Source organism: Oncorhynchus kisutch, unplaced genomic scaffold (assembly GCF_002021735.2).
Source record: "Oncorhynchus kisutch isolate 150728-3 unplaced genomic scaffold, Okis_V2 Okis03b-Okis08b_hom, whole genome shotgun sequence".
Taxonomy (NCBI): Eukaryota; Metazoa; Chordata; class Actinopteri; order Salmoniformes; family Salmonidae; genus Oncorhynchus; species Oncorhynchus kisutch.
This window is the reverse complement of record NW_022261980.1, coordinates 13119401-13130694: the sequence shown is the minus strand read 5'-3', so window position 1 is coordinate 13130694 and position 11294 is coordinate 13119401. Positions and strand designations below refer to the sequence as shown.

General features: G+C 44.5%; 1 protein-coding gene across 4 annotated transcripts in view; it reads left to right on the top strand.

Moving 5' to 3' along the window:
• The window catches only part of LOC116359648 (non-muscle caldesmon-like), an 85887-nt gene extending 75154 nt beyond the window's left edge, over positions 1-10733 (top strand). For all 4 annotated transcript variants that reach the window (XM_031812784.1, XM_031812782.1, XM_031812781.1 and 1 more), the window contains one exon: positions 10354-10733. In XM_031812784.1, coding sequence (XP_031668644.1) covers positions 10354-10379 — 26 coding nt within the window. In that variant the 3' untranslated portion in view covers positions 10380-10733. The remainder of the gene's footprint in view (positions 1-10353) is intronic.
• Positions 10734-11294: the final 561 nt, after the last annotated feature.

Below are 11294 nucleotides of genomic sequence, written 5' to 3'. Positions count from 1 at the left end.
TCTATACAAAATAATGTCCCGTATATACAATCAATACAGGTTTTTCCTTCTTCAGTTTTGACCCCCGGCGCCACAATCGTTTTTATTACTGCACACTTTTGAGTCGAGCCAATTCTATATCAACAAGTCTAAAGCAGCAGTGTGGTTATGATTGGCTCACGGGGACACACCCCTGTTATTTACCAATGAGAAATGATTTCATTAAACAAAGACCTGAGAAGCCCTGAGAAGCTATAAAAAAAATAGACATCTTAAATTTAAAAAAATATTCCACAAATTCTCAAAAGTTCCTTACAGAAGAATAAACCTTTAAAGCTTAAAAAACCTGTTTTAATGATCATTAGATCTATTCCAGCAACAAAATTATCAAACGCTTATTTTAAAACACCAACTGTGTCTTTATCATTTAACAAATTAACTTTCAGTGTCACTTATCTACTTAACTTCCTGTATCACGATGATCCTTCTGTAGTTTATTACACAGCTTCCTGTATCACGATGACCCTTCTGTAGTTTATTACACAGCTTCCTGTATCACGATGACCCTTCTGTAGTTTATTACACAGCTTCCTGTATCACGATGACCCTTCTGTAGTTTATTACACAGCTTCCTGTATCACGATGACCCTTCTGTAGTTTATTACACAGCTTCCTGTATCACGATGACCCTTCTGTAGTTTATTACACAGCTTCCTGTATCACGATGACCCTTCTGTAGTTTATTACACAGCTTCCTGTATCACGATGACCCTTCTGTAGTTTATTACACAGCTTCCTGTATCATGATGACCCTTCTGTAGTTTATTACACAGCTTCCTGTATCACGATGACGCTTCTGTAGTTTATTACACAGCTTCCTGTATCACCAAGACCCTTCTGTAGTTTATTACACAGCTTCCTGTATCACGATGACCCTTCTGTAGTTTATTACACAGCTTCCTGTATCACAATGACCCTTCTGTAGTTTATTACACAGCTTCCTGTATCACGATGACCCTTCTGTAGTTTATTACACAGCTTCCTGTATCACGATGACCCTTCTGTAGTTTATTACACAGCTTCCTGTATCACGATGACCCTTCTGTAGTTTATTACACAGCTTCCTGTATCACGAAGACTCTTCTGTAGTTTATTGCATGAAGCACCTTTATCTTACAGTCCTTCATTCTTATCCATTCTGCACCATTGAAGACATTCATCATAAAGCAAACCATGTCCTATCATCATGTCCCATAAGGACCCATGTCCTATCATCATGCCCCATAAGGATCCATGTCCTATCATCATGTCCCAATGAGGACCCATGTCCTATCATCATGTCCCAATGAGGACCCATGTCCTATCATCATGTCCCAATGAGGAACCATGTCCTATCATCGTTTCCCATAAGGATCCATGTCCTATCATCATGTCCCTATGAGGACCCATGTCCTATCATCATGTCCCATAAGGACCCATGTCCTATCATCATGTCCCAATGAGGAACCATGTCCTATCATCATGTCCCATAAGGATCCATGTCCTATCATCATGTCCCATAAGGACCCATGTCCTATCATCATGTCCCATGAGGACCCATGTCCTATCATCATGTCCCATAAGGATCCATATCCTATCATCATGTCCCAATGAGGAACCATGTCCTATCATCATGTCCCATAAGGACCCATGTCCTATCATCATGTCCCATAAGGATCCATGTCCTATCATCATATCCCATTAGGACCCATGTCCTATCATCATGTCCCAATGAGTACACATGTCCTATCATCATGTCCCAATGAGTACACATGTCCTATCATCATGTCCCAATGAGGACCCATGTCCTATCATCATGTCCCAATGAGGACCCATGTCCTATCATCATGTCCCAATGAGGACACACGTCCTATCATCATGTCCCAATGAGGATCCATGTCCTATCATCATGTCCCAATGAGGACCCATGTCATATCATCATGTCCCAATGAGGACCCATGTCCTATCATCATGTCCCAATGAGGACCCATGTCCTATCATCATGTCCCAATGAGGACACATGTCCTATCATCATGTCCCAATGAGGACACATGTCCTATCATCATGTCCCAATGAGGACACATGTCCTATCATCATGTCCCAATGAGGACCCATGTCCTATCATCATGTCCCAATGAGGACCCATGTCCTATACATTCCATTTGCTATTTAAATATTTTTTCAACCAACCTGCAAACTGAAAGTGCTTTTCAAACCAACTGTTCTTGTGTTGTCATTTCCAGTCGGGCCTATGCATCCTTCTGCTGCCTTCTATTGAAGCCACACCTTCTCCCCCTGTATGTCCAACTTCTGCAGCTGTGCCCCTCCCATAGCTCCACTATAGAGGTATAAACACTAGAGGGAAAACTTCATATCTTTTCCACTGACTTTAAAAAATGTTGCATGCAGTCACAGTGTTAAGTTCAAAGTTAGAGTTCTCACTCGAGTCTGGTGTATTAGCTATTAGCTAGGCCCTGCCTCTAACTAGGCTCCACCTCTAACTAGGCTCCACCTCTAGCTAGGCTCCACCTCTAACTAGCCTCCACCTCTAGCTAGGCTCCACCTCTAACTAGGCTCCACCTCTAAATAGGCTCCACCTCTAACTAGCCTCCACATCTAGCTAGCCTCCACATCTAGCTAGCCTCCACATCTAGCTAGGCTCCACCTCTAACTAAGCCCCACCTCTAGCTAGGCTCCACCTCTAGCTAGCCTCCACATCTAGCTAGCCTCCACATCTAGCTAGCCTCCACATCTAACTAGGCTCCACCTCTAACTAGGCTCCACCTCTAGCTAGCCTCCAAATCTAGCTAGGCTCCGCCTCTAGCTAGGCCCTGCCTCTAACTAGGCTCAACCTCTAGCTAGGCTCCACCTCTAGCTAGGCTCCACCTCTCTCACAGCTACACTGCTCTGTCATCCAATGTCCTTCCGTCGCTTCAATCCAGGAATGTACAAGCCCTATTTATTACCCACTGTCATCAGACACTCTACTCCTAACCTCACCCGGGGTGAACACTCCAAGACTAAGACACGAGCAACGCTTAAAAAAATACATCTTTCTATGGAGCAAGAAAGATGTAAATGAGCCGTCTGCATGCATCCAACATCATTGTCTTAAAAGCTCATGATCATAGTTAAAAATCCTAGTTTAAACACCATATTGAAGTAAATATCCTGGCATAGCCTACTGCACTGCAGCCCTTGATTGGAAGCTTATTTAACATACAAATCTCTAGCTATATGATAACTGAAATCAATCTATTGAGGTTTATTCATCTACTTAATGAGAAGATTGAGCAGCAATATTCTGGTGTGTGTGGAGTTCAAAGTCAGACATCAGTTGTTCTTGAGGAACCGAATCCCCTGGCAGTTTTATTAAAGTCCTTCCCTTCCCCGTCCTGATTTTTGCGGTTAATCAGCCCCCTCTGGAACACAGCTGACATCTTCCCCAGCGGCTTCTCTGCAGCCTCTTTAATCTTTCTGGCATCAAAGCGCGGACTGTAGAGGAGAAGCGGCAGACGGCTGGCAAAAGAGGGGACGACCTCCATCTCATTCTCTTTCTGCTGATTCACTTTCCGTGTCTTATTGGTCTGCTCTCTCTGGTCTTTCTTCTTGTCGGAACCATCGGGAGCTTTGCTAGCTTTGATCTGCTGCATGATTGCTTCCTTGGTAGAGAACATGTGGAAGAGCATGGCATCCCACATTTTCATTGCTCTGGGCGCCTCTGTCTCCTTCAGCACTTCTTTGCCCTTCTCAGAGTGGTCTTTGACTTTTGCTGAAGAAGCTTGACTAGATTTGGCCTGGTCAGTGTTCTTACTGTAGATGGCGCCATCCCTGCGGACAGATTCGGGCTCTGGCTCCGGGAACTGAGGTTCCTCTGGTTCAACGACCATGTGTTTTTTGAGGCGCGACCAGCCACTGAACATGGTCTTCATACTTTTAGGTTTCAGTGCATTCAGTGCAGCGTTAGCAAGGCTAGGTTTAGCGGTTGGAGCTTGGGGCTTGTCTACTTTGTCTACATTGTCAACAGTCGAAGATGCAGTTGATATCGTAGACTTCGTACAGGGTGTCTCTTGACGTCTGGCTGCTTTCCCCTGTGCACCTGATGCACTGACTTCCACATCTTCCATTGTGTCTGTCTCTGTCTGTCCAGTCTTTGGCTGAGATGGCGATGACATTCCTCTGTTTGTGGGCAGGGATTTTATAGAGGCTGAGGCCTGAGGCAGAGAGGCAGGATTGGAAGAGTCAATCACTTTGAAAACGGCAGGTAGTTTTATCACAGTGTCTACGGCAGTGGTTGGGGTTGGGGACGATATACGTTCTATAGCAGGCTTTGTGGAAGTGGTGTTAGTCAATTTAGGCTCTGGTGTCGGTTTTAGGGAGGCAATAGCTTCAATGTCATGCTTCGTCAAGGGTTTAGCTTCAGTAGAAGGGTTTAACCAAGGTCTAGTGGGACTAAAGCAACTTCTTGATGCCATAACCTTTGCAGCAGGTCTAGCTTCAACAGTAGGGCTGAAGCAGGATCTACTTTCTATAGTAGGTGTTGTTGAAGGTTGTACATTTATGGTAGGCTTGTTAGCTGGTTTAGGTTCTGGTGCAGGTTTTGTGAAGTCTCTAGTTTCCGTATTATTCTGTGTAAAGGGTTTAGCTTCAATAAAAGGGCTTAAGGTGGTTTCTCTTTCTATGGGCTTTGGGGAAGGTGGTACATATACTGTAGGCTTGTTAGCTGGTTTAGGCTCTGGGGATGATTTAGCAAAGACTCTGGTTTCCATATTGTGCTGTATAATGGGTATAGCTTCAACAGTAGGGCTGAAGCAGGGTCTAGTTTCTCTAGTAGGTTCTGTTGAAGGTTGTACATATACTGTAGGCATGTTAACTGGTTTAGGCTCTGGGGATGATTTAGCAAAGACTCTAGTTTCCATATTGTGCTGTATAATGGGTATAGCTTCAACAGTAGGGCTGAAGCAGGGTCTAGTTTCTGTAGTAGGTTCTGTTGAAGGTTGGACATTTACGGTAGGCTTATTTGTTGCATGGTTAGGTTCTGTAACAGATTTAGGTTCCATAGGTGTTGTTGACCATGGTCTGTTATGTCTACGTGGCGGTGTAGAAGGTAGGACTTTTATGGTAGGTTTGTTAGGAAGCACTGACACCGGTTTTGGGGAGGCGTTAGCCTCTATGACTGGCTTCATAAAGGGTTTAGCTTCAATAGTAGGGCTAAAAGAGTCTGCGGTAGGTTTTGTTGAAGGTTGTACATTTATGGTAGTTATATTAGCCCAGACAGGTTCAAGGGATTTTGGTGAGGCTTTAGCTTCTGCAACAGATTTTGTAAAGGGTTTAGTTTCTAAAGCAGGGGTTGAGGGAGGTATGGACTCTATTATGGGAGGTGTGGGAGGTTGTACAATTATTATAGGCCTGTTAGTATGTGGGACAGGTTTTGGAGAGGAACAATTGTTGTAAACAGGCTTTGTAAAATGCTTAGCTTGTAAAGTAGGGCTTATTGGGGATCTAATTTCTGTGGATGGCTGTGCACTTATGATAGTTGAGTTAGTACGTGTAGGCTCTAGGGATGGTTTCAGCCAAGCTCCATTTGCTACAATAGGGTTTGTAAATTGTTTACCTTCGTTCGTAGAGCTGGCTGAGAATCTCGTTTCAGTAGTGGACTTGGTGGAAGGTTTTTCATCAATGGTAGATTTTGTAGATTGTCTGCATTCAATTGCTTTGTGGGAGTTGGTTTCTACAAAATGCTTCCTGGTATGGTTTGCATGGTACTGCATGGTACTGGGCAGAATATTTTCTGGAGTAGACTTGCCAGGTTGTACAGGTTCTATTAAATGCTCGTTGGGGAGTTGGGCTTCTATGCTAGGCGTGCTAGAGAGTTGGGCTACTATGCTAGGTGGGCTGGGAAGTTGGGCTTCTATGCTAGGCGTGCTAGAGAGTTGGGCTACTATGCTAGGTGGGCTGGGAAGTTGGGCTACTATGATAGGTGAGCTGGGAAGTTGGGCTACTATGATAGGTGGGCTGGGAAGTTGTGCTATTTTGGTAGGTGGGCTAGGAAGTTTAGTTCCAGTGATAGGTGTGCATGAATGTTGGTTTTCTATAGTAGGTTTGGTGAGGACTTGGGTTCCTGTTTCAATGGTAGGTGTTTCAATAGTAGGTGAATGAGAGAGTTGAGTTCTTATGGTTGGCACACTAGGCTTGCTAGGTAGTTTGGTGTCTATGGTAGGCTTGCCTGGTAGTATAGTTGCTGTGGTAGGTTTGCTGGGGAGTTGGCTTCCTATATCAGGGTTGTTGGGGACTCCTATGACAGGTTTTCTGGGTAGTTTAGTGTCTGTGCTAATATTAGCCTTGACAGAAAGATGCATGACTGTGGGATCTGCCTCTGACTTTCCACTGTGTCGGGGAATATTTGCTACAGTTGAATTTTGTGAAACTTCAGCATTTGGAATGCTGAAAGGAAACAGCGACTTTGACACAACATTCCTACCTATCGGGAATGAAGGAGTTTCATTTAGCTGAAATGGAGCTGGTCTGGTTGTGTGTACCACACCTGCTTTATGTGCCAGTCTTGGAACCTCAGAATGAGAGGCCATTGGTGTGGGGACTTCACTGGTGGCTGGTGGAAGAGTTAACTGTCCGAGGGCCAATAGAAGTTCAGGTTTTGTTATGTCCACAATAGGTGTTATATCAGGTTGTATTGCATAAGCAGGTGCTTCAGATTTGTTAACATCTGATGTATTGGGTTTAAATATGGCTGCCTTATCTGTCGGTGTCTGAGAACAGCCAGTTGCAGCTAAAGGTGTTGAAAGTGAAGGTGCTGGAACAGTAGAATGCTGCCCTTGCAAGGTAGGTTTCTGTTGTTCTCTGTTGGGTGTGTTTGATCCTAAGGGGGATGTTTCAGGTTTAGAGATTAAAGGAGGACGAGGCCCATTTGGTAATCCATTAGTCTGTGCTGTGGATGGTGATGGTGTTGATTCATTAGCTTTAGGTCCAGAAGGACCATAGTATGTCCGGATCCCACCATAGGCAACATACTCAGCCGGAGTCAGTCCGTAATATGTTGACCGTGTTTTAGGTTTTTTGGATGTAGGGGTCTTTTGATGCTCTATCAATGGTGCCAAAACTTTACGTAAGCCAATTATAGGAGAGTCTGGGTATCTAGGGGTCAATGGAGATTGAGGTGATGAAATCATTCGCGTTAGCACAGTGTTTGGAGGTGGTTGTGCTGAGATCATTGGCACAGTGGGTCTGTTTGGTGGAGCTGAAATCGTTGGCGCTTTGTATCCATTTGAAGCTGTCTTTGGTATCCTTTTGGGGGACAATGGGGTCTGTAGCTTTTGATACTCAGGTCGGGTTCCATATTCAGTTGTTTCATCCATTTTATCTTTCTGCATATGAGGTTCTGTAAACTTGACCCTTGGCTTGGAAACTGCACTGTCGCGTGCAGCCATCTTTGATTCTAGAATCTCATTGGGAGTTCTCTCAGCCATAGATCTTTCAGTGGTGGTTGTGCTTCCACTAGTCTGGTTTCTATCCCCACTGGTTGGACCTTGTGAAAGTTCCACTGAGCCGGCACAGGCAGATCCAGCTGATTTTGGTTGTTCACTGGCTGTGGAGCGAGTTTGGGCTGCACTTGTAACAGGCATTGATGGGGGTGATTTGACTGTACTGTTAACTGGCATTGATGGGGGTGAATTGACTCTGCTGGCAACAGGAATTGCTAGGGGAGTTTGGGCTGTACTGGGAACAGTCATCGCCGGGGGAGATTTAACTCTACACATAACAGGCATGGGTGACTTTTGTCTCTGTGTGTTTATGACTGAGGCATGTACGTCTTGATAGGAGCTGAAGGCAGGAGATATAGTAGTCATACATCTGAGCATAGTAGTTGTATCCTGTATCTCCTTGTATCTGTGTGTCTCTTTGTTTACAACCAAAGCATGTACATCTTGATAGGAGCTGAATGCAGAAGATATCGTAGCCATAGACCGTTCCATGTTGGTTGTTATTCCATTAGTCTGAGTTGTACTTCTTTCAACACTGGTCAGACCTTGTAAATGTTTGTCAGCGTTAGATCCTATTGGTTTTAGTGCTTCTGCTGCAGCTGAGGGAATATTGCTTGTAGTGGTAACAGGCATTGAAGGAGGAGATTTAACTCTACTGTTAACAGGTATTGCTGAGGGTGTTTGGGCTGTACTGGTTATATGTATTCCTGAGGGAGATTTAACTCTACTGTTAACAGGTATTGCTGAGGGTGTTTGGGCTGTACTGGTTATATGTATTCCTGAGGGAGATTTAACTCTACTGTTAACAGGTATTGCTGAGGGTGTTTGGGCTGTACTGGTTATATGTATTCCTGAGGGAGATTTAACTCTACTGTTAACAGGTATTGCTGAGGGTGTTTGGGCTGTACTGGTAATAGCCATTGGTGACTTGATTCTCTGTGTGACGTGTACATCCTGACAGGAGCTGAACATAGAAGATAAATTAGCCATAGATCCTCCCATGGTAGTTGTAATTCCATTATTCTGGAATATGTCTGTATCTGAACGAGATCCAATTGGTTTCAGTTGTTCGGTTGCTGCTGAGAGAGCACTGGTAACAGTCATTGGTGACTTGTATTTCTCTGTCTCTGTGTTTACGACCGAGGCGTGCACATCCCGAGAGGAGAAGAATATTGGACTTGCAGCGAACAGGAGTGGATTGGCTTTCGATATCTCAAAAACAGGTGTCAGTCTTCCCATTGTGGGATGGTGTGAGGGTGTTTTCGATCTTCCAGAAGGGGTCTTTGCCACGGAAACTTTATATGGGATAGCCGGCTCACTTTGATGACAAGTCAGTGGTGATTTCTCCCTGTGTATCGTGGATAACGATGCTCCTTGATACAATATATTCACTCCTGTTATGTCTGGAAGTGCAGGCTTGGAGATTTCGTAAAACGTTGCCTTGGATGTGTAAATCATTGTTTGTGGGATGATGTCAGACGGTTTGACTTTACAGGAATCAGCTTGATTTATTTGCATGCTGACCGTCTTAGAAGCCGCTTTGCTCATAATGTGATCTTCAGAACCAAGGTTATTAGTGACCAAAGCTGGTGTGTGCTTTGGAACATCATCCTTTGGCTTACTGGGTGTCGTCACCTGATGGGTTGAGGTCAGAGGTTGTGTCTGAAGGGTTGGCACTGACATCAGTACTGGAGCAGGAAGTGGGACTGGACCTTGGACCTGAGCGGGTAATGGTGCCAGACCCGGACCCAGGCTCGGACCACTAGGTACTGGTGGGGAAAGAGTCATAACATGAGTTGATATCTTAGGGGAACATGGAGTTGGGGGAGTTGACTGTGGTACACTGGGGACTGAGTCTGGAGCTACTGTTGCCGTGGCCACCGACCCAGACGAAGGCGGAGGCGGAGGCGGAGGCGAGGGTGGCATCATGCTTTCTGTGTCGTCATCGTCAAACATAAACGACGAGCACTCAAAGAGGGGCGCCACCTGGTTCTCTGATGTCTGCATGGGAGCGGTGTAGTCCAGGGGGGGAAAGACCCCTGTCTGGCTGTAAGGATTGTTACCATATGGACCACTGGGGGGGAACGAGAACGGAGAGGGGGGGTGTGGATCATACAGAGGCCTAATGGGGAAACTGAAGTCCGGTGACCGGGGAGGAGTCGAGTGTGTGTCGCTGTGCTCGAGGTCCGAAGCTTCGTGTACGGGGGACAGACAGGAGCGGAAGGGGATGGGAGTCTGGGAGGGTCGGGCTTTCTTCTTGGCACTCTTCTTGATGAGTTTCTGCAGCCGGGCATTGGCCTTGTCTGGTTTGGGCAGCAGGGGAGGGGGAGGCTGGGAGGGGTCGGGAAGGTCCGGCTGGAGTCCATTGCTGTACCTGACTGCCATCAGCGTTTCATTTCAACCCCCTGAAAAGACAAAACATCAAGCAGAAAGAATTAAATGACAAAATGATATATTTATTTGAAATAAATCTACCAAAACTTTAACCGGGGTGGCAGGGTAGTCTAGTGGTTAGAGCGTTGGACTAGCAACCGGAAGGTTGCAAGTTCAAACCCCCGAGCTGACAAGGTACAAATCTGTCGTTCTGCCCCTGAACAGGCAGTTAACCCACTGTTCCTAGGCCGTCACTGAAATTAAGAATTTGTTCTTAACTGACTTGCCTAGTTAAAAAAAAAAATCCACGTCTTTACTTTTTTTGTGAGCTTCTATTAAGAGAAAATTCATTACAAACTGACAACATTTGAAACCAACAGAAGATGCCACGTACTAGTGTGTTACTGTAATGAATAGAAATGAATCATTGACATCCCTCTTCTCTTCCTGGTTTGTTTTTCAGCTGGACAATGCCTTGAGGAATTGTGAAGAACAGACGTTGGACTGTGATTATTTCGACGATCACTTCACATCATATTTATCATTCATTTCATTTAGCCGACATTTGTCTCTTAAAAACTATGTTTAGATCAACATGTCTGAAGCATATGCAGTATGTTATGTGTACCAGTTGATTTTCTCTATAGCAACACACTGCCAACCTGGTATAAAATGATTCACAAACGGTCAAAAATATACAATTATGCAAAAATATTCATGTTTGTACTCGTTTATTTTGGACAATCTTATCCATGATGTATTTTAGTGAATAATGTGTTTTCGTTTTACTATTTGTTAACTTTAATTTTTAAAAAATGTAATAAAGTAAATGAATGAGGTAAATGTGCCATTGTGTGATATAACGTATGAACAGTATTTAAACAGTCAAGTCCTATTTCTGTGGTTCTATCAATTATTACTGATCCTGTGGCATGTTGTTTCCATTAGTAGGTGAGGTCATGGTATTACTGATCCTGTGGCATGTTGTTTCCATTAATAGGTGAGGTCATGGTATTACTGATCCTGTGGCATGTTGTTTCCATTAGTAGGTGAGGTCATGGTATTACTGATCCTGTGGCATGTTGTTTCCATTAGTAGGTGAGGCCATGGTATTACTGATCCTGTGGCATGTTGTTTCCATTAGTAGGTGAGGTCATGGTATTACTGATCCTGTGGCATGTTGTTTCAGTAATGTGGGCCAGCTGTCCTGCTCCTTATTTAACCACTGCTAACGGCTCTATGAAAACTGCTTTAGATAGATTTGGTATCCCATGACAACCGGCTCGTTTAAAAATACGTTCTTAAAGGGCTTCGGTATCCCTGGGGGGGTACTGGGTAACATTATAAAACCTCAATAGTTGAAATAGACAATAGAAGTCCCTTTGGTGTCTACTTTAAAAGGAT